General features: G+C 35.3%; 1 protein-coding gene across 35 annotated transcripts in view; it reads left to right on the top strand.

Moving 5' to 3' along the window:
- Nucleotides 1-18,019, top strand: part of LOC122555350 (sodium/myo-inositol cotransporter-like) — a 30,984-nt gene extending 12,965 nt beyond the window's left edge. For 8 of the 35 annotated variants that reach the window (XM_043701264.2, XM_087992554.1, XM_087992553.1 and 5 more), the window contains one exon: nucleotides 1,190-3,713. In XM_043701264.2, the coding sequence (XP_043557199.2) occupies nucleotides 1,528-3,681 (2,154 nt within the window). In that variant the 5' untranslated portion in view covers nucleotides 1,190-1,527 and the 3' untranslated portion in view covers nucleotides 3,682-3,713. Of the gene's footprint in view, nucleotides 1-1,189; nucleotides 3,714-8,160; nucleotides 12,621-15,454 lie in introns of those variants that run through there. The other 27 variants (XR_015758812.1, XR_015758809.1, XR_015758814.1 and 24 more) reach the window with 27 other exon arrangements.
- The last annotated feature ends 5,981 nt before the right edge of the window (nucleotides 18,020-24,000 follow it).

The following is a 24,000-nucleotide window of genomic DNA, read 5'->3' as shown; positions in this document are numbered from 1 at the left end:
CCTTTTTAGATAATTGCAGGAAATAATTGATCTTGGGTGCCTTTTATATAGTCCACTCTTTGGATAAATGACTGTTAATATTACAATTTAAATTCATTTTTACTGCTTGTGCTGTTGGAAGTATGGACTCTTAGTTTCTTATTTCTCAGTTTTATTAATGTCTGTTTTTGGCTTGTCCCTATATCCTGTTTCAGTTCTGTTTTGAATAATGGTCATCTCAACTGCTCTTTTTTTTGTTTGTACTCCTAAAGTCTTTAAGTAAAATGCTTTGAAGTGTGAATCTCTAAGCTCTTCATCAAATATAATGTACAGTAATTGTTTTTAATAATAAATTTGTGACTTCAGTTTGCATTGACTTAATGCCATATTTCTGATGTTTCATACTTTCTAAACTTGTGATTTGTTTTCTTACAGTGAAATGTTGTGGAGCTCTGCTGTAGAGCTATTATGGCTATAAATCCATGAGTTTGAGTGAGGCAAATTAACACTCTAATTCTATACCTGCTCAATCAACAGTTTTTCTGTACTATCATAAAGTCCACATGTATATCTATGACACTTTTGTGCAAGTATATCTATAGATATGATTTGGTTTTATGCCTGTGGTTTATGATTTCACAAACCACAACAGAATAAAACTGAATTATATCTCTTCAAAATATTTCTCTAATTGTGTTTTACATGAACCTGGTTTAGGCCTACTGCAAATGATGTGCATTTTATGGCAGAATTGTTCATTAAATCTAACTTGCATTTGGCATTTTAAGTAGAATTATGAGAAATTGTGAATAAAATGTTAGATATCTGGTACTTAAAGTAGATAATTTGTCACATGAATGGATAACTGAGTTTGCAGTTGCTTTGCTTGGTTTCTCTTTTTTTCAAGAAGTAAATATATCTTTAGTTTTTCTTTCTGTGCCCTGGCCATTTTTAATTTATGCCATAAAGTGTGTATTTAACATGCACCCTCAGTTGTGGTGGTTATGAAAGAAAGCCAGGTGATTTTAAAAAAAACAAGATGATTACTCTTAACATTTCAGTTTTTTCAGTAGACATTTTTGATATATCATTGTGCACTAAGATGTTTTAATAGTGGTTATGTTTCTGTTTGCCAGACGTTTGGTTTTTCTTTGTGTTTAAATCTAATAAGTAAAATTCTAATGCCCACTTTGTCTTTGCTGTCTTACAGGAGTGTAACTCTATTCCTCACTAGACCTGTCAGCAACAGCTAAGAAATTCAACACCAACAAATTAAGCACTGGCAGTCTTGTGGAGTGCTGCTAAAAGAGCATGAGAAATAGTCAGAAGTGAAGTTAACAAGATAAATAGTAGTTGACATCCCAGTACCTGTACGACTGGAATCCCATAATTTCGATCAGGGCAGCAAACTAAAGGACAAAGTATTACCATTTTGTATTGTATGTTCTTTTTCTCCCCCTCTTTTTTGCTTTACTGCTGTCAAGTAACAGGGTTGGCCATTGCCTGAAAATCCTTCTGTAAACTGAATTAAACCTGTACTGTAATAAAATGTTTGGGTTAATGGAAACAGCTGACTTGGCTGTTGTAGGATTTTATTTTGTTCTTGTATTGTGCATTGGCTTTTTTGTGATGTGGAAGACCAACAGAAGTACTGTGAGTGGGTACTTTCTTGCAGGACGCTCCATGACCTGGATAGCAATAGGCGCTTCATTGTTTGTAAGCAATATTGGCAGTGAGCATTTTATTGGGTTAGCAGGATCCGGGGCAGCCAGTGGGTTTGCAGTGGGAGCTTGGGAGTTGAATGCAATGTTGATTTTACAAGTATTAGGTTGGATTTTCATTCCTGTCTATATCAGGTCTGGTGTATATACCATGCCAGAATACCTTTCAAAACGTTATGGTGGTAACAGAATAAAAATCTATTTTGCATTGTTGTCATTGCTGTTATACGTTTTCACAAAACTTTCCATTGATCTGTATGCTGGTGCACTGTTTATCCGGGCGTCACTTGGCTGGGACCTGTATCTTTCTATCGTTGTTCTGATTGCATTGACTGCAGTGTTAACTGTTACAGGAGGACTTGTGGCTGTCATCTACACAGATGTCCTGCAGGCCATTCTTATGATTGGTGGAGCTTTAACATTGATGATCGTAGGAATGGTTAAGGTGGGAGGTTTTGAGGAGCTCAAACAGCGATATATGTTGGCCTCACCAAATGTTACAGCAGTCATTGCTACTTTCAATCTAACCTCTGTCAATGCTTGCCGCATTCACCCTAAAGAAGATTCTTTAAAAATATTACGTGAACCAACTGATGAAGATATTCCTTGGCCTGGTTTCCTATTGGGTCAAACACCAGCTTCTGTTTGGTATTGGTGTGCTGATCAAGTCATTGTGCAGCGTGTCTTGGCAGCAAAGAACATCGCTCATGCCAAAGGAGCTACCCTAATGGCTGGTTTTTTGAAACTCTTGCCCATGTTTATCATAGTCATACCTGGCATGATTTCCAGAGTTCTCTTTACTGATGAGATTGCTTGCATTAATCCAGAACATTGTATGCAAGTATGTGGCAGCAGAGCAGGTTGCTCAAACATTGCCTATCCACGACTAGCATTGGGAATCTTGCCAGTAGGTCTTCGTGGCCTAATGATGGCAGTCATGATAGCGGCTTTAATGAGTGATTTGGATTCTATATTCAATAGTGCCAGCACCATATTTACTCTTGATGTTTACAAACATCTTCGAAAGGCTGCCAGTTCTCGTGAACTGATGATAGTAGGTCGTCTGTTTGTTGTCTTCATGGTAGCTGTAAGCATTGCCTGGGTTCCTATAATTGTAGAGATGCAGGGAGGACAAATGTACCTCTATATTCAAGAGGTAGCAGATTATCTCACCCCACCAGTAGCAGCCCTGTTTCTTCTTGGTATTTTCTGGAAGCGCTGCAATGAGCAAGGGGCTTTTTGTGGAGGGTTGGTTGGATCTGTTCTGGGAATTACACGCTTGATTTTGGCATTCATATATCATATGCCAGAATGTGATCAGTTTGACACCAGACCAAATTTTATCAGAAACATTCACTACATGTATGTAGCAGCAGTTTTATTTTGGGCCACTATTATTACAGCTGTAATAGTGAGTCTGCTGACCCCTCCTCCTTCCAAAGACCTGATTTGCAGCACCACATTCTGGGCATTAAAAGACACAGAAATCATTAAAAGTGGTCAGAAAGAAGAATCTGATAAATTAACAGAAAGAAGTCTGGCAAAATGTAGTGACCGTGTTAGATGTGCAGACAGTTCTGATTGTAAGCAGAAAGATGATGATTCGTCTCCACTGACTGCTCAAATAGAATTAGTTCTATTGATGCCTGGAAGTGGTGAGCCCAAATCTATGAGCCCTTTGTGTGTTACTGAAGATCAGATGCAAAATGACTGCTATGTAAATGGCCAAATAACTACTGAGGACCAAATGAACAAAGAGGAACATGACTTGCAAAGGAAAAACATTTGGTGGAGATATTTTGATCAATGTTGTGGAATCAAAAGTTACAGTGTGAAAAAATCAGCAAAAGATTCTGTAGAAAGTGAAGCTATTTGCTTACAAATGTTGCAGGAGAGCCCAAAAATTAAATTTGTACTGAATTTTGGACTTCTTGTTGTATGGTCTGTTGGCATATTCATGTTTATCTATTTTTCTCTGTAAAATAAATAGTTAATGTGATTTTGTTCCATTTTTCCCATGTCCTTTGGTAGTGATTTTTTTTTGGTCAAGTTTGGAAAAAGTTAAAATAGTCCTAAAGGTCAGGTTTTAGAGTCAGTCACTGGTTAATGAGTTTTTACATTTTGTTTTAAATTAATCTTTCAGCTGTAAATGATTTTAGGTAGTATGAGACAAGTGTTTGGAATCCCCTGTTTGACAAGGTATCTTCTCATTTTCTGAATGATGGCATATGCAGCTTAACGTGATTAGCTGGATGAAGTCAGAAGTGTATGGATCTGAATTAGTTTCAGATGTGGCTGTAGCAACATTAATTCCCAAAATCAGTATGTGATCCCACATATCTTGTATATTAATTCTTGCTAATTAAAGTCAGCCATTTACTTCATAACTTAGAAGTTATTGTCTTGTATATAATTTAACAGCTATTGCTGCAGTTGGACTGAAGATGCAACCAACTCATGGTTGTAAGAGAATAATGTGTGTAACTTGCTGTATCAATCTCAGATGCTTGTTTCTTTGGGAGGATGATAGCAGTACAGGATAAGGATCATTAACTAGTTGCTCTGTAACTTGTACTTTTGATTTAATTTTATTGCATAGCAAAAGAAATTCCAGAGCTTCACACAATTGGATTTGTAAAGCACATGTGTATTCCATCACCAGCATTTGGCACACACTTCCTGAAAAAAGTTGTGTGCAGTTATAAATGAAAATTGAACTGTGAAAATCTAGCCATCTGATTGTGGCAGACAAAAGGTTGTCCTGCCAATTCTCAAATCTCCTGTCCTATTATGGCCCTGTCTCTAACCTTTCTCTTTCTTCACACATGAGTTTTCAGCTATGTACACTGCTTCTGATGCACCCTACTTCAGTCTTGTTACTGCTGCCTCTAGCACTTGGTAAGATCTTGGATAATGTTTTCTGTGACTTCAATCATGGTGTTTTATTCTTTGTCATCTCGAAGCAATCTCTACAATTGCACCTGGTTGGTAACTCCATCTTCCAGTACTGCCTTTGTTTCCATTTAAGCCAATCTATGCAGCAAGTGCATCTTCAAAGTGACTTGCCATGCATTTCAAAATTCTTAATCATGGACGATCCCACCCCAAGGATGACTATTCTCCTCTCCTGAATGAATGAATGCACAGTTTCGTCACCCCATCAGCTACAAGGACAGACTTCCTTTCTTCTGTTTAATGATAACTGTCAACTTCCCCATTACCAATTCTGTTGATCCCTTGAATGCTGTCAAATTGTTTTCATAAACCCTGTAAGCACCATAGCTTTACCTCAAAAAGTTGGGGGAAGTGTTGAAGGTTAGTGTCTTGGATATATACCCAAAACCATTGTTCCCTTGCTACTGATTCCATGTATCATCTGGACATTTGTAACCTTGGGGTAATGTTTAATCCTGCGTAGAGCTTTAAACTCCCCATCCTGTACACTTATTGATGACACTTGCTTCCTTGTATATAACATTCCACATCTTTGACTCCTATGGTTGGTAAAACCTTTACAGTAGACTTTAATTTTTAACTACTCCAATGCTCTTTAGTCTGCTGTGCTTAATTTATAACTAAGTTACTTTAAAACCTGGCAATTCATGTCAGTTCTTTGCTAAATCTCAAATATTCCACTCTCCCAACACCCACCCACACAGTCCCTGCCACCTCCCACTGAATCCAATAGCCATTGTAGGTTCTTGGCCCACCTTGCAATTTCTTGGAACTTTGTAACTCCTGCTAAAAATTCTAAACTCCCTTATATTAAAAGGCAAACTAAATACAGCCCATTTTCTGCATTTGTAGTTTATTTCAACATGAACCACACAATTCAAACAAACTGATCTCTTTGTGTTGAAGGACTCTTATTTCTTATTGCTTTCTTTAAATTTTGCTGTTCATACCACAAGTTTCAGATTTTATAGTTTAAACAGACTTAAAATTTAGTTTAATTGCCGGGGTGTATGGCACTTAAAGAAACTATATTTTGTTTTGAATTATTTAGCATCATGACTTTTTTGCCAACTCAATTTGTCTGCTGTAAATTCCTGCTCACTTCTACAGCTGGAAAAACAATACTGTTCAGACACCAGTTAAGGCTAAGCCCAATAGACTATATTTGCACAACCGTAGTTTATGGAAGCAAACGCATTTATTAGAAGAAACAGCAGCTTTGTAAAACTGTCCTGATTGTGGCTAAATATCCAATCTTGTAGGTTTTGGCAGTTGTGCTCTGGACGTTCTGTTTTTCATATACAGAGTCTTGTTTGACCGTAATGTGAAATCAAATGTAATCCTAACCTTAATGATTAGTACATGCTCAGTAGTTCTGCAGTTTGAATTTCTGTTGATTTTAATGGGAACGTTTTTCCTTCTCTAACTAGAATTTGTTTTCTGGGAACAGAAATTTTAATTGAATGAACCCTTGTAATTTCTATGATGCAATTAGTCACTAAGTTCATCTCTTGTGATTTAGTTGTAGTCTAACTGTTATGACTCAATTTGGCAAGTATCCAATACTATGACACTTTGTGCTAAAGAGTTGGGGAAAAAAGATGCTTTGAAATGTATTTCTCGTATTTGGAGGAGGGAGAATTTAAAAAACCTAAGTTTAAACGAAAGCTTGGAACCAGCAAATATATTAGAACCATTCTTTGAAATTATTGTTCAGACTTAGGGTGTCTGGGAACTCAATGCCAATTGAGCATGGTACGATCAAGATGGATATATGTATGGAACTGCTGTGAAATAGTTGAATTTGGTATATATGAAGAGGAGTCAGAATGCACTTGATATGGACGGGATATTTTTAGGCACCAAATATTATTTAGTTTCATAGTTATGGAGCAGAAACCTAGAACATTCCATTTTTTTCTTTTTTGCATTTTGAAGACTTAGTATTCTCCTAAAACCAAACAGGTATGGTCTTGAAGCTGCCAATACTGTTGTGGTTGAGTTGCATATATGCTTTTTCATTTAAAAAAAAATGATTTTTAGGAAGAAAACAACTGTTTGGAACAACTCTAGTTTACGTAGAGGGTGAGATTATAGTTAATTCTATGCAGATTGTATGTTCAGTGTCTAATGTAAATGCCAGTGCTAGACCATTAGACTCTAAACCTTGTCAGTTTGGAGAATCAAGTACATTGTCTGTGTGGGTCACTGTGAATGAATTGTATTGAGTGCTGAAAATGGCGCGAAAGAGAAACCAGTGTCTGCTTTGTTTTGAGTTTTTGATTTTGTATTTGTGGGGTTGTCATTTCAACTTGGGAGTCTTAAAGAATTTGTGGCTTGAACGCTAATATAGCTTGTAAGAAATACAACAATGGAAATGAGCTGTGACTTCTGAGGAAATGACCAGTAACACATTAGGGAAGTCGGTTGGGCTTGTATGAACTTTGGAGTAGAGAGATTGAAGCTGAGTGAGAGGATTAAAGATTTGACCGTTCTTTCTTCTGGATGATTTCTTAATAAATCACCCCCCCAAAACCAGTTCCAACTGAAGGAACATCAATAGCTGGGATCCTCCTGTGTTTACCTCCCATCTTATAACGAGATTCTATGGTTGCATTAAACTGAGGAGGAAGGTGATGTCTAATAATCCAAAATTATTGCCACAACTGTATCTAATCAAGGTAGCAAAGGTGGTGGGCTTCAAGAATATAATATTGTCAAGTTTTGCTAAAATCTATTTTAACTACTGCTAACGGGCACAGAACACTCATTAATAACAGCTGTCTCTGTTTTCTTGGTGGAAGAGGGACACTGCAGATTGGCCAGTACCATAATATATCCCTTAACTCAATACTGTTAATTTATTAAAATGTAAATAGATGAAAATGCTTCATCACAAATAATTTTTCTGGCTGGGAACCTGTTAGTGAGTTATTCAAATATCACGAGTTGCATCACAAGTACATGCTTTACTTCCCATTCTGGTTTTTTCTAAGTCTTCAAAAAGAGAAGAGATTTAACTAACTTTTGTAACCAAAGTCCAAGTTTTTGTATACTGCTGGTTTGTGATTTTGCTGAAAGATAACTATAGCAAACATTTCCATTCCATGAGAGGGTAATAGTGTGGTGATTGTATGTAATGAGTAAAAGAGAAAGTTGTTTATACAACCTAGACATAAATAATAAAGACAGTACACTGCAGGGTATGTTATTTCAAGTGATAAGTATTTGCTTTAATATACTGACTTTTTGGTGTGGTTAATCTTGCTGATCTGTTAAAGGTAATCTTCCTGCACTTGTAGAGGATTGTAACTCACTTGGATTCTTCCCTGTCTCTCCATGGAATTCTGTCTCTCAAACCATGTCTATTCTTTGTCTAACCTCAACTGCACTTCCAATTCCGAGTCTACACCATTTATACTCTTATTTATTCAGTTCATCGTTATTTTCAAAAAAATTCTGTATTGCATTCAAAACTGACTTTTGTTCTGTGTGCCCCTTTAAGCTGCTGCACATCTTTTGAGGACCCCCATACAAGCAGCCCCTCTGTTAAAGGCCAACCAACAACTCGAACTCTGCTAATTTATGCGAGGAACTATAGTGAGGTAAAGGTTTGAATGGCAATCTACTGTGCCATACATGAGTCATGATCACTATCCCAAATAAAGCCTGACAGTGGCCTCACCACTAAAATCAAATAACTGAATAGAAATTGGTGATTGTAACCTGGACCCTGTTGTTGTTACTATGCTACTTAGTCTATTTTGTCCAAGAAATCTATCTGGATGTTTTTTAAAAAAAGATCCTGTGTTCACATGGGTGAATTCAATTATATTATTCTCAAATCATAAGTTCAGATTGAAAGACACTGTCCCATAGATCATGGCACCCAGTTTGGTAGTAAAGACTTGCACAGTATTCTTTTGCAGAGTCTGCATATCAGTGATAGTGTACTATTTTTTTTCCATCCAATGCAGGTTCACTTTACATATTGGCATGGTCCAGGTGTGTAATTTGCATGCAAATTGTTCATTGCTACATTGATAATGTTGACTGTGTATAATTGCTTCAGTCATCTTGTCCCTAAACTCCTTATTGGGTAAATCTGACTCAATAGCTTGAGGAAACATGGAACATTTATTTTTAGTCAAATTTTCAGAACCCTATTGTGGTGAGTCCAGTTAAGGATCCAATAAGATGTTTTGCGTGAGCATTTCATAGCCCTGTTTGGCTTTGCTTGCTGAATGCACTTCAACCTGAAGCATGAATGGAGCCATGCTAATATACAATTTTTTTTAACCAGGAGGAGATTGAACACATTGGTCTCAGGTAAGACAGGGCAATTCTATTTTTATGAAACCGAACCTTTGAGCATGGGGACAAGTTTTCCCATAAATTTTGGCTTTTTCTTAACAACAAAATATGATTTAGGAAATTAAAATGACTTCTAAATGTACCTGCACCAATGGCCTCCTCCTGTCAGCAGCTGCATGCTGCCAGCTCAAGATTATGTTGGAACATCTGTGTTGAGATGTGGGTTGGGAGAGAAGAAATAAATACAAGTTGTTTACCACATGAATTAGTAATCCATCTGGATCCAAATGGAAGTGACTTGTAGCTGAGTGGTTATGAATGTAGTTTGAATCTAAATTGACTAAATACAATTGTTCCTGTGTTCAGAGATACTTGTTTTATTTTGGGGTTGGGAGGGGGTGGGGAGAGGAGAGAGAAAATCTTCTTGATTTTATGTTCCCCCAATATTGCTAGTCGAACCTAGGCAACCAGATCTTTCAAGTGAAAATTTGGTTTGTGCAGTATAGAATGTAGGAGTTTTTTCTCTAAATTGGGGGGCTCTTTAGATTTAAACTGCTTTTTTGCTTTTGTCAAACTCTTCATTGATTCTATTTGATTTTATAATCTTATAAGCTTGCTTTAAAATATTTTGAAAGTGCATCAAAGTAAAAACGTGTTTAGTAATTTACATCTTGCTTGGATCTATATGAGTGGTAGCTTGTGGAAGATGCTAGGCCAGAAAGAAAATGGGGTACTCCATACTTAGAGTATATTCCGTACATTATTAAATTTTATTGTTCAGCCTCCATTGTCTCCTGTTGACAAATGAGCAAACTCCCTTAGACTGTCATTCTTAGTATCGCTGCCAGATAATACTGAAAGCTCAGTTGGTTCCGCAGGGGTTGATCTTGTAACTAATCTTATCACTCACTACTTCATAAAATCTTTGGAAGCAACAAGAATGACATGCTTTTAATTATATTAATATTTGAATTGTTGCATTACTCATTAATGGCATCAAAACTTTTATGGAGTGATCTAACAATAAATGAGGGGCTAATTTTATCCACTTTTGCCTGTTATGTAGTCTTGAAAGGAATTGGATATTAAGTTTTTTTTTGTTTGCATAAATTGATCTGGCACATAAATTCAGATCTTCAAGAATTTATATGGGTTGTGCAAAAGACTTAGTTAGGGGGACTTGCAATTACAACATCCAATTATATGGTAAAAAAATCATTCAGTGAGTTCTAGAAGATAAGAGGAAAATAAGTAATCAGAGGTCTTTGTCAATCTAACTGTACAGAAATGTGTTCTAAAAGGCAGTGCACATCAGCCCACCCTTCCATCAGCTTTAATTTTGAGTTATTTAATGTTTTAAAACCTTTTCTTTTAATTTTACTCCAGTCAATAGCTAATAACAAGCTATGTAACAAATTTAGTGTTACCATTAAGGTTATAAGGGTTTTTAAAAAATAAAACTATACTTTGAAGATGTGTACATTTTGGGGTTTATAATTAACTTACAGGTGTCTTGTAGAAAACCAACTTTGTTCAAGCATAATTTTTATATATACAGTGTATATGTAGACATCTAAATTGTATAATTATAGTGGATTGCAATTCTTAAGTTGGTTTGATAAGGCTCTAGATATTCATGTCCTGGTTTCATGTTACTTAATTATGTAATATCTGCATAAATAGTGAGTTCTTTATACTGTTGGCTGCATAAAAGTACAGATACAATTTTCTTGTGGATGCAACTGAAGAACTTGGATTGTGAGGGGAAAATGCATGAGACCATATTTGTCAAAACTGCCGCCTTTGGTATTCCATAACCAATTAAACCTTCCTCTAAGCGGAAAGGTTCTTTGCACGTGAAACACTGCATGTTTAAGTTGCAGATAAATTTTTGAATCTCTTGTGAAACATTTAACTGGCCCAATAAGAAGCATCGAAAATCAAAAAATACGTATTCTGTCTTGGTATAGAATCTATTTGCATATAATGTTGATTTAAAATGTACAATTTTAGGAGCAGAGAGAAAACCCTGTATTGTATTTTTAAATTTTAAACTGTGTGCAGTCCAGAGGGTTTGATATTCCTTCTATTCCTAGATTGATTGACATACAGATGAAAGTCCAGCTGCCAAGAAGTTTATGATTAAATGCAGTGTTTAGCTGATAGAAATCTTCCTTTTGTGAATAAGAAACCATAGTTTATCCACTTTATTATAATTTTGAGCTATGCCTCAAGTTAGCAATTTGGCCATGTATTTGACCAGTGAATCAGGTGTGTGCAGGTGGAGACTGTTTAATCATCCTGGTTTTAACTGGTTTGGAGTGTCTTTGGCAGTCAGAAGTAAATAGATCAGAGTGATACTGATTGGTTGAGCATTTTTATTGTTCCCTGCAAGATTGTTTTAACAATTGTTCATAGTACAACGGTATCTCTTTTACTTTCAGGGGAAATATTTGTGGAGACTCTGAAGCCATACCAGGAAGCGCTTTGACGCCACGCTACTCATTAACATTTTAAAACCAAAAAATACAAACCAATCACAAACCTCTGAAGCAAATCAACTAAACAGAATTTCCATTATGGAAATTAATTCTTGCAAGAAGAATTAGCATGGAACTCTGAGTTCCGGGGAGGGAGGGGAGTACTGTGCACCTTTTTTTTCTGAACTGAGATGCTGCATCATGCCCAAAATTTTGATATTTTTAAAATTTTAATCAACTTGAGTTTTAAAGCCAACTTACAGTCCCTAACCATTGTCATGACTGCTATAATGACCATTCACTTAGAATTCGATATCCCTAAGCTTTGTCATTTCATGTCCTTATCAGTTGTTTTTCCAACTACAATTCACTATTTCGCAAATCTTATAATTGATTTGCTTTAAGTTGGTAATTCACAGGATTGGTAAACTGGTATTCAGTTACTGAATGAACCACTATATGTAGTTGTTTAGCTGATACTACTCCATAATTTGCTGATTCTGATCTCTGATTAATGAACTGCAGTACATTGGACCATATGTCTATGGCTACCCTTTCCTGTGAAAAATTGCTGCTTTCGTTTTGCGCTGCCTCTGTGGAGGTAGGTAATGTAGTTTATTTAATATAGAGGTTGCATTCACTATAATCATAAAACAAAGTTTAATGCATTTGAGTCTTTGTGTGTGTGTGTATATATAAAAATATAAATTTCAGATCTGGACTTTGATTTTTAAGATAATTAAGTTTTAATATACTTGATACTATGAGATACTATTAAATACTTGCATGTGGAAGATACAGAATGAGGTAAAGGTACCAAATCAGTTACTGGAATTACATTTTATGGATTTTATTTTTTGAATTATGCTTTTAAATTAGACAGTTAAATGACATGTTACTGTGCAACAAATATTGAGAATAGTAATAAAACAAGTTAGTCAGTTGAAAGAAATGCTGGTTGGTCACTTAGTGGCAATTACAGGTACTTACTATAGAAATTGAGCTGGTTTGATTTATCAATTGGTCACAATGTTAACAGATTTGCTTCAGTTTACAGTATGTGGGGATCAGTTCTTGCGTATATTCTACAGGTTTACATTATCCAGAGCTGATTTAGAAGCAGACTAAATATGGTGCGTTGATGCACAAAAGGAACAACACTAACACAAAGGTCAGACATTCTCCACTTTCTTTGGCAGATCCTATCAAACATGACTTGCAGCCTGTCTGGTTGGGGTGGGTGGATGCATGTGTAATTGTTGGATTTTTTTTGGATGGGAGTGGTGGGGAATATGCTCAGCGGGAGGGTGAGGTGGTCTATTACTTCATTTCTGTGGTAGCCGAGGGAGTTTAAATTCTAGGTTTAATCCTTGGTCTGCTCACTTTCTTAATCTTGGAGCAGTAGCAGCTACTAAAGTTGCCCTCTGGCCTAGGTTAAGTGTTCCTTATTCTGATGCTGTCTGGTAAATCTGTCCGGTAGTGCAAAAATGGATTTTGCATGAGGATATGGTCAGAAATTGGCTGTGACCTTTATCATTTGAAGTAGCCTGCATTTAAATCAAAGCATGAATAAAGACCACTTGAATGAGGTACAAGAGGGTGCTTGTTTCAGTAGACTGTACCTCTGCAAGCAATTAACCTGTTTAGAAAATGAGGAAAGATTTGGCAGCATGTTGAAAATGTACAATATTTTATGTGGGCTCTTTATTGCTTTGAAGCCAGTACAAGAAAAATATTTCTAAGGAACTTCCAATTGATTGTCTTTCATCAGGACATTGAACTATCCTTTTAAAATTGACAGAATGCTTGCAGAATACAGCAAGTGACATCTACTTATAAAAGAGCAATGTCAATTAATCTGAAGAGGAGGTAAACATGTTTAAAAAGGAATATAATGATTATGAAAAAGTTGATTTATTGGCAGCAGTTTTTTATTAAGACTTGTTAAACATCAAATGAATATTTTAACGGACAAAGTGGAATACAAATATGGGAATCCAGAAATGGGATTTGGTATCTATCTTAAATCAGATTGTCTCTACAATTAATTCACAATTAAAGTGGGATGAAATCAGTGAAGCATTAAATGGTAATAGTGCACCATGAAGGAAAAAAATTAAGGCATTGGATACATCATTACATGAATAATGGAGAAATGCTTCAGAACCGATGTCTCTGCTCTTTAAGACTGCACAAAGTGGGATAAGACAGCTAATGATGCTTGGATGAGATTTGCTTGTATTTCAGAAAATGTTTGGTAAATTCTAATTTTGAAGGTTAATAAATGTAGTACTTTCAAAAGCAAAACACTACAGATGCTGGAAATTTCAATAAAACCAGCAGATGTCAGAATTGCTCAAATAATTTGGGCAGCATCTATGAAGAGAAACATGTAATGTTTCAGGTAATGTGAGCTGTTTCTTTTTCCACAGTAGCTCCTTGGCCTGCTGAATGTTTCCAACAATTTTCTGGGTTTATTTATACCTATTTGGATTGAGGTTGTGGTGACAAATGAATATAGCTCTGCTGAGACAATTTTTAGTTTTGGAATTCTTCAGGAAATTGTTCGGTGTTTCCTGTTATTTACACTATTCCAAAACAACATGGAGAAGGGTACTATAAGTAACGGGGGACAAAGTTTGGAAGTGTTGAATGACTGTTCATTAAAACTTTACAGTGAATATGAAGCTGTTAACTGGTCAGTTATAGAAATACCATTAAGATCTGTCTGTAAGACAGATCTTATTGATAAGATACATATTATGCAGGCATTTAGGGGAGGTGACAGCCTAGTGGTATTATCACTGGACTGTTAATCCAGAAGCCAAGGAAATATACTGGGATCTGGATTTGAATCCTGCCATAGCAAATGGTAAAACTTGAGTTCAATAGAATAAAATCTAGAATTGAAAGTTTAATAATAATGACTGTGAATTAATTGTCAGAAAAAAGCATCCAGTTCATTTAAGGTCTTTTAGGGAAGGAAACTCCCATCCTTACCCGGGTTTGCCAACAGGATTGCAGACTCTGGCAATGTGATTGAATATTAACTGCCCTTTGGCAATTAGGGATGGGCAATAAATGCTGCCATAGCCAGCAACAGCCTCATGCCATGAATGAATTTGCAAAAAATGCAATATTGTGTACAGTTTTGGACACTTCCAGAGGATATTGATTTGGAAAGATATAGCCAGTAGGATGCCTGTAGAGCATTTGTGTAATTGAGACTCACCGAATTAAATTAGAGAAGTGTTAGAGGAAAGATTTGAGGGGCAAAAGGTTCAAGTCTCTTTCAAAACCCTGAAAGATATGGACAAGTAAGGATTGAATATTTGTGGGAATGCTTTATCACTTCCTGTTTTAATGACTTTTCCTTCATTTGCTTGCCTGACCTGACTCCTCTGTACATGAGGTGGGTGCAAGGCTTGTTGACTGGGCATCATCAGTTTCCCTTGTTACTGACTGCAAGGTGGTACTTGGGACCATTCAGGTATGATTGACCTAATTTTCACTCCTGTTTCTGGGAAGAAACTTAGCTTAAAGTCCCACTAAGTTTGATGTTCTGATTCAATTCTATTCCTGTTGCGTGGCAAATAATTATTTTGATTTGTAGATAGCAAAGCTTTAGCCAAGATGGTATGGCCTTAGTAAATTTACTGAACAGTCTCCTTTTTAAAAATGGACATCTGAATATTTGATCAAGTAATCCGAAATTAAACTATAAAGAGATAAAAATATAAATTGAATATTCCACTAAATTACAGTTTCAGTCCTGTTAGGGCTGTGGAACTGTGCTCACTTGAACAAATTGAGGTTCATTTTCTAGTTTTTGATATGCTGGGGTCACTGCTGAAATTGTTTGTTAATTTAGGAACTGTTTGCTGCAGGAAATTAAGTGTAGTGATTCAATAATTGAAACTTAGTTAACTGACATATTGGGAGTTTGGATTGATTTGCTTTTTTTAATTCCATGCTTTTATGATGTTGTATTTGCTTCAATTTAAGACATTAAGGGCCCAAGTTTTCCAGTTGTGCTCAGAAATGCATTAGAGAACACCTTAGATCAAACTTGGAGATTTTTTAATGGAAGCACAAGGACCTTGAGCATCACTGTGGTGAGAATCCATATCAGTTTGAGTTTTAATTATTAATGCTTGTATATATCGAGATCCTTGTTATATCAATGACAGATCTGCTTTAAAGCAATCCTGGTTGTTATCTCAGCACAGTGGTAGAATTTGTGCCTTTTTAAATCAAAAGGATTCAATCCCTACTCTGGGACATGAGCACGTAACTGCATTATCTTTAAATTGACAGATTAACAGCTGCTTCTCTTACATTTCCTCCACCCAAAAAGTATGCATCTGGCTATTGATAAATTAAGCCTGTTTAATTATATTCTCCTTTTTGCTAATGCAGTAGTCATTTATGCCAACTTTCTTGGCATAATATTCTGGACACCAAAGGGAAATTAATTTTTGTGTACACCTGTCAGTACAAGAGGAAATGTTGGGCCCTTAAAGTTGAGTCTAGTTACTGTAATACTTGAAATTGGTATGTTAATTCAAATTGCTGTAAAATTATTTTCATAAGAAATGTTATTTCTGGTAATGGATTGTTTTATAAAGTGTCTTTTAGGAAAATAGTATGTTTTAAGCTCAATTTTGTGAACTGTAGACTCAAAAGATGTTTGTCAAGTTTATCATGTATAAATGTTATGTTTATTATATTTTCTGTATCCTGCTATTTTTTTGTGAAGGTGTTCTGTTTTTTGTTTGTGCTATGGAGAGGCTGTTTCCAGTTGCCTTGTGCAGTTGAACCAAGATGTACTGTCAATTGTGTTCACATTGATTCTTGATTTTAAAAATGTTTGTTGCTTGACTCTAATGTGAAGTGTTATTGTTTCTGGTATGTGTTATGTACTACTGTTAAACCCACTTCTGTTTTATCAAACTAATCAGAAAAATGTACGATGTGTTGAGGTTTTCATTCTGTTGACCTTCTGTGTCTTTTAAATTTCAGAATCTTTTGTCAAGATCCATCTTTTAAAAAGAGGATGTGTACACAGTCTGAAGGTTCCCATTTGAAGCAACTGGCATCCAGGAAATGAATGGAATAAAGTGAATATATTTTTAAATACAATTTGAAAATCCCATCAAAAGTAGCTTATCCCCCTTGCCCTGACCCAGTGAAATTCGTGATAGCTGATTAAAACTATGTCTAAATACATAAACTTAGTGTTTCGTAGGTATCTTGATTATTCCACCTCTGTAGAAACAAAAATTAGAATTCTTGTATATGACAGCTGATTATCCCATGTTGACAAATACCAAATTAAACATTTTGTCCACAGACTAGTGAACTCCATTTAAAGACTCCTTTCACTTAGCCATTCTACATGAACTCTTAGCTCTCTTTGTCTATGACAAAAGTATGCTTTGTGGAGCCTGAATGTTGGAGTGCCTGCTGCTAGAAAAGAAACTCTGTTGTATTTGGAAATAATTTTGAACGTGCTAAATAGTTTTGTAATAGCAGAAATACTTAATTGATCTGCCTTGTACATCTAAGTTTAGGAATAACAACTCAAAGCACAGCATTTAAGCATAAACCGAATTAATTCATACTGTTAAGTGACTTTTTGCTTTTGAGATGATTGATAAGGAAGATTTAATTTTTAAAGCATTACAAGTATTTCTACACTTTTAAAACTATCTAGTCTTCAAAATTATAGCCACACATCAAGGTAGTGGCTGACAGCATAAATTTCATGTTTTGCTCTGCTAGATATTTTTACTTTCACACTAAGGGTTACCTGCCCATATTACCACTTGATTGCAATGCAATGCCATACATTCTAATGTGCAGCTGTCAAACTGTATGCTGTAAGCTCAGACACATTTCTCCATTCAAAACATGCCATAAAGGTGTATTAATAGTTTGAAACTTTGGCCAATTAGTTTGCCTACAAAGTCCACTCAGTTTATCAACCAAGGTGTCAAAACACAACTGACTTTGGGAAGTAGATCTTTACACTCTGCAGTTTAAACTTGAGGAATTCCTGAATGAAACTAGATTTTTCTCTGCAGTGGGGGAAAATTTTACCAAACAGATTTACTAATTTCTTAGCTGGTTAATTCAAGATTTGGCTGAATAGGGAAATCAGGGTTGAAGAGCAAGAAGTACTGGCTGTGATAAGAGTTGTAGCAGATGTCATGAGGTTGTGGGCTGCAACATTAAACTCCAAGGATTTGAAGTAAATAATCTTTTGACTTCATTTGTATCTTGTGTATATGTAAAAATTTTCCTGAGTAATTGCTTCACACATGACTAAGAATGGGAGCCTCCAGAGAAAGTACATCTAGTCCTTACTTTTAGTAAAGGTATGATTCATGAAATTGTACATGCAACATGTGGATGGAACACCATTCAGGAAAAGTTTTCATACTTGTGCTGTTAACATAAATGCAGAAATGTAAATTTGAAGCATATTAACATTTACAAAATGCTGATAATTTACCCTGTTTTGTTATGTGTTTTTGCTGAACTGAAAATTAAAAAAATATTAAAACATTTTTGTCATCTTTTTCATAGGTTTTAGAAACTGGAAGTGTGAGATAGTTAGCATACTTCCAAATGGGTCTTCCATATGAAGATGCTGTAATGCTAAAAAATAGTGCTGTGGAAATTACACTGGAGAAGTTGAAGTTTCTCCTTCAGAAAAAGGCATGAAATTTGTTGCTGGAGTGGTTAGGATTTGAGGTGTGACAACTGTTCATTGGATGAGTTCTTCAGGCAATGCTTTCAGTCGACCTGTCTCGTTTAAATTTCTAAACAATGCTTCTCAATACCTGTGCTAGTTAAATCTATATTTTTTCAATGATGGGGAAAGTCATTTTCATTACTGTTTGTGTTGCCCTGAGTGCAGAGAATAATTTACATTTAATTCTTCAGATAGATGTCTGTTATTAACAAAATTAAATTCAGACTTGCATCTTTCATGAGTGGTAGTCTTGGTAGTGTTACAGTAAACCAATTTGCTCAGAACAAGATAACACACAATTTTTTTTAAATTAATTCATGCGATGCAGGCATCACTGGCTGGCCAATGTTTATTGCCCATCTTAATCTCTAAAAAGGTAGTTAAGAGTCAACCACATTACTGTGGGTCTGGAGTCACATTTTGTCGAGACCAGATACAGTTGGCAGCTTCCTTCCCTAAATAGTGATGCAGATGGTTGTTTCCAACAATGATTTCATAGTCAACAATAGACTAATAGTTTAGCGATAATCCTACTAGGCCATTCCCTCCCCTAAAATAAAGCAAGAATTTTTTTTGTCTTTGAGCATGGGATTTATGCTCACCTGAAGAGGCTATCTAGACTTTGTTTTACATCTCAGCCAAGGTGCCTTCAAGTAATGTAGGATACTAAGGAATACAAATGTTATATGCAACTCAATCATAGAACAGTTTAGAATAATCAGTAATTATTCTTTCCTATTGAAATAATGCTCATCACAACCCAAATTTAATGACTTTATTTACATTAAGTTAATTAGTTGATAACGTAATTTAAACTTGGCAAGTTTAGGAAAGTAATAACTCTATGGTGGACTGTGGATTGGAACATCTTGCAGTTGCTATTTGGGCCAGTACTTGCTTGCTTACGGTAGTCAATCTAAATGTTCTGTTGCAGGAATTTAGAAATTGCCTTCCATTTTTATAATTCATGCTTTATGGGAAGGACAAGGTATTTTATTTGATGGAAAAGGACATTTTGGGAAAGCAAATCTTAGCAGGACTTATACACTTAATGGTAAGGTCTGAGGAAGTGTTGCTGAACAAATAGACCTTGGAGTGCAGGTTCATAGCTCCTTGAAAGTAGAGTCACAGGTAGGTAGGGTAGTGAAAGTGGTATTTGGTATGCTTTCCTTTATTGGTCAGTATTGAGTACAGGAGTTGGGAGGTCATATTGCGGCTGTACAGGACATTGGTTAGGCCACTGTTGGAATATTGCGTGCAATTCTGGTCTCCTTTCTATCGGACAGATGTTGTGAAACTTGAAAGGGTTCAGAAAAGATTTACAAGGATGTTGCTAGGATTGGAGAATTTGAGCTACAGGGAGAGGCTGAACAGGCTGGGGCTGTTTTCCCTGGCACGTTGGAGGCTCAGGGGTGACCTTTATAGAGGTTTACAAAATTACGAGGGGCATGGATAGGATATATAGACAAAGTCTTTTCCCTGGGGTCAGAGTCCAGAACTAGAAGGCATAGGTTTAGGGTGAGGGGAAAGATGTAAAAGAGATCTAAGTGTCAATGTTTTCATGCAGAGGGTGGTATATGTATGAAATAAGCTGCCAGAGGATGTGGTGGAGGCTGGTACACTTGCAACATTTAAGAGGCATTTGGATGGGTATATGAATAGGAAGGGTTTGGAGGGATATGGGCCAGGTGTTGGCAGGTGGGACTAGATTGGGTTGGGATATCTGGTCTGCATGGATGGGTTGGACCGAAGGGTCTGTTTCCATGCTGTACATCGCTATGACTAATAAAGTTGTTTATATATTTTTGCTTCACTGCAGTCAAAGCACCACAGGTCAAGCAGCAGAAGTCAACATTTCAGGTCAAAAGCTGCTGTGCTTTTTCTAGTTCTGCACTTTATCAACTCCGAACTTGCAGCATCTGCAGTCCTCACCATCTCCAAGATACTTCACTATAGCCCCAAAGAAAGATTGAATTATCCTTTTCATTAAATGAAGCTCAGTGTTAACTTGTAGAAGTTTATTTTACTTTTTGAAAATACACTTAAATACTTAAGCTAAGAGAAATATAACCCGTCAGAGAGAAATTGCTGATATGTAAACAGTGACAAGGAGAACAATGAACACAAATATGATAGCTGTGCACTCTGACAGTGATGTACAATTCAGTAAACATGTAACATTTGGCTATATAGTGTCTGGTTTGGCTTAGGAGATTCATACTTCTCAAACACAAGTCTATCAAGACTCTACAGTTAAACAATGTACCTATCCCACATATAGTAGAGCAAGCAGTTTAGCTCAACCTCTGTGGTTGCAGTATTCATCGTTAATTCATTGTTCTAATTTACATTTTAACAGTTCACAGCAGCAAAAGTTTAGTAAGACAATCCTTCCCCAAGGCAAAATTAGATTTTCCTATTCAGAGTAATCACTACAAAACCTAATTGGAGTAGCATTGCTCTGCAGTGAATGAAAGTTTGGTTATAGTTTCTTGCTTCTCAGCACTGACTTAATAGTTTACAGTCTACTGTAAATGAAGGCTCCAAACTAATGAAATGCTTTTCTCCCATCATCCTCAAAATTAGAAAACATTCAGCATGCTTCCAGGACACTAACCAAAAAACATATAATGGCCTGGTACACTAAGGAAGATAGAGAATAGACAGACTTTTGGCCTCAACTGTTCATTATTAAAAAATGCCCACTACAGATCATCATCAAATGTTTATTGTAAATTATTAAATAGTGGTTGCATCCCTTCAATCAAATTACTGTGGTAATTCTGTATGACATACGGGATTGCATGTTTTACTCCATCTTTTAATAACTTTAGAAAATTTGTAAGGTTCAAATAGGCAGAAATTCTTGCACATGCAGAATTGTTAGTTTCTGACTTGAGTATTCACCTTTGATTCTTTAATGATTGAGACAATGGTTAGAATATGCACCTGCCCATTAAAGTGTGGCATAACATTTGTTAGTACAAAAAGAAAATTTTTTAAAAACTTAGACATGTTACTAACAATTCCCATACAAATAATAATAGAATATGTTTGGGTTTGAAAGTTTTGAATTGCATTCTAAAAGTGCAGCTTCCAGTTCAAAAACTCCCAGAGTTCTTATGCTCACAATGTGTTCCTCAATTAGATAGGAAAAGTTTTAGCTTATGTAAGTTATACTAGTTACATCACAATGTATTTTACAGACAATATTATGCAAAAACAAACTAACAATACCATTATTTTGACAACAAAGTGCAAAAGCTGAACAACACAATCAGCAATAGAGTGTTCACATTCTAAGTAGTAACACTGTTCAAAATGATTAACAACTGTTGAAATAAAGTAGGGCAGCATTGAATAACCATAACAACTGAATTAAGCCACACTGCCAAAGCTCCAACTCATGAGGCTTAGAATTGTTTAACCAGCACAGGGGTATCACTGATATGCCATTAATTTTGAAAAATTAAATTTTAAGAACATGTTTCAGGGTCCCCATAAAGTCTTTGAGAGGCTAAGACTAATTTCCAAACAAGGGTGAGCATGTAAACACTACACCAATGTTTTGATTTCAAAACTTGTGCAACTAATAATTCCACAAATTATATCCTGTAAGCATTCACTGAGGTACAGAAAAATATACTGTTCTTCTATAATGTGGCAGTTGCATTTTTGTACAATATTATAGAACAATCACACTAAGCACCGTTTCTAAAGTGTTGGCGATGTAATTGCTTAACAGCCAACACGTTTTAAAAGTTTGCGCTTTAGAAACCGTGTCCCCAATTTGTCAATTGCATTACAGCAAATTTGTTAACAAAATGAGCATTATAGCAGAGGGACCTGTATGAATAAACAAGCAAATGTTTTACTGAGAACTCTGCATATACATATGATGCCCTTGTGGTTGTTAAAAATATGAAAAACCTGTATAGACCCATCGTCAAATCCTTTAACTTAAGGAAAAGAACCAGAAAAACCTTTTCCCAAATAACAGTTGACTAGACAAAATCCACTATGAATCTGAATAGAAGGAATTCAACAAACGGATCTTGTCAGGTTGGACTTTGAACAAAAAGTGGCTCAAAAACTACTCAGGAAATGACCACAAAAATTAAATGTAAGCAGTATATAGCTTATATTTATGACAATATTTGACCATTTAAACAAATGATTTGCACAACGTGAAAAATATTGTTTAGATATTAGATTTGCTTAAAGTTCTTATTTGACAATTGGAGATAAAGACGTTTCAGATTTGTGCGAAAGCTTAAAAATACACTTTAAATAACTATCCTTCGTGAAAAATGTACCTACACACAATAAAACTACACACTATCTCATTCAAAACTGCATCAAGGTCCAACATGAAATGAATGCAAAATAATAGTTTGCTACAGTGGCCATAAAATATTTCTGGAGCATAAGTGACTTTAATTCCACCTACAGTCATAAATTACTACCCTTTAATGCTTATATAGTGCTTTTATAGAAAAATTAGCAAAACAAATTTAGCTTACTAGTTATTTACTGGAATAATAATTTAATAACTGATAATTTAGGTGTTTTGTTTTAATTCAAAGTGCTGAGTGTTTATCATTATTTTATTCTGCCAATCATAGTCATATTTGTATTTTAACAGAAATAGTAATATCAATCCAGTGCTGAAACAAGGAAAAATTAAGCTAGTTAAGATTTTTAAAAAAGGATCTTTAAGTAATAACTGAAAATAATCTATGCACAAATTTACAGTTCCTCAACAGTTTACCTTTGTAAGTGACCATTGTGCTGGTAAACAATTGGCACATATTGTAGCCTTTGAAGTTTTATTAATTTAAAAATATAGTACAGCTTGAATAAAAATGGTATGGTCCATCTACCCATAAGTGGAATTACCTTCTTAAAAATACAACAGGTATTAAATTAATGTTTTCAAATTTTGAAAATTCTTTTAAAGGGGAAAAGTAGTCATTAGTATTAAGTAATGTGCTTCATATATTAAACAACTGAATGTGCAAAAAGAGACAGACTAGAATAAAAACTGAAGTCCTCTCATATGTCATAAGATTGGCTTTTTCACTTTTCTTGAATGTGATAGCTAATTATCTTAATCTCTTACTTTTATTTTTCCAGTCTACACTTATTCAATCTGAGATATTGAAATCTAATTTTGCTGATGTTTACCACCTTTAACTAAGAATCAGTGCAGTCACATTTTCTTAATGGGACAAGATTGTACTTGACATTAAAAATTATTTAGCTTTTCAGGTGATTTTAATTTTTTGGAGGGGATGTAATTTATATTATTGGTCTTGTGTCTTGAATCTTTATTCTCAAGACAAAACTAAAAATAATTATTAAAGATATTTGATAAGTCAACAAAGAATTTCTATATGATTTTCAAACAAAAAACCAGTGACAACTACTTGAACTGATTTTTTAAACCAAATACTGCAAATCATTGGAACTTTGATCCCTCACATACTGCAGAAACATTTTTATCACCAAACTAAAACTAATAGTGCTCATTAATGAAAAGTATTTATGGGATATAATGGGACTATGCATAAAATCTGTTAATTTAAGTTTGTTCAAAGTCTAAAAGTGCAATAAAGATTCCAAGATGTTCAGTCAGCAACACATGTAGACATCATTTTTTAATTCTTCAAATTAATTATAGGTTTTCCCTCTTCCTCTTTCCATGAATATAAGTATTACTTTAGAGTGGATGAAACAAGTTGCCATGACGCTCCTTGTTAAGCTTCTTAGAATTGTTGTGATATTATAG

Source organism: Chiloscyllium plagiosum, unplaced genomic scaffold (assembly GCF_037043375.1).
Source record: "Chiloscyllium plagiosum isolate Xiang-an unplaced genomic scaffold, Cpla_swu_hap1 HiC_scaffold_12, whole genome shotgun sequence".
NCBI classification, from domain to species: domain Eukaryota; kingdom Metazoa; phylum Chordata; class Chondrichthyes; order Orectolobiformes; family Hemiscylliidae; genus Chiloscyllium; species Chiloscyllium plagiosum.
The sequence above is the reverse complement of the archived record's forward strand: the minus strand, read 5'-3'. Positions and strand labels throughout refer to the sequence as shown.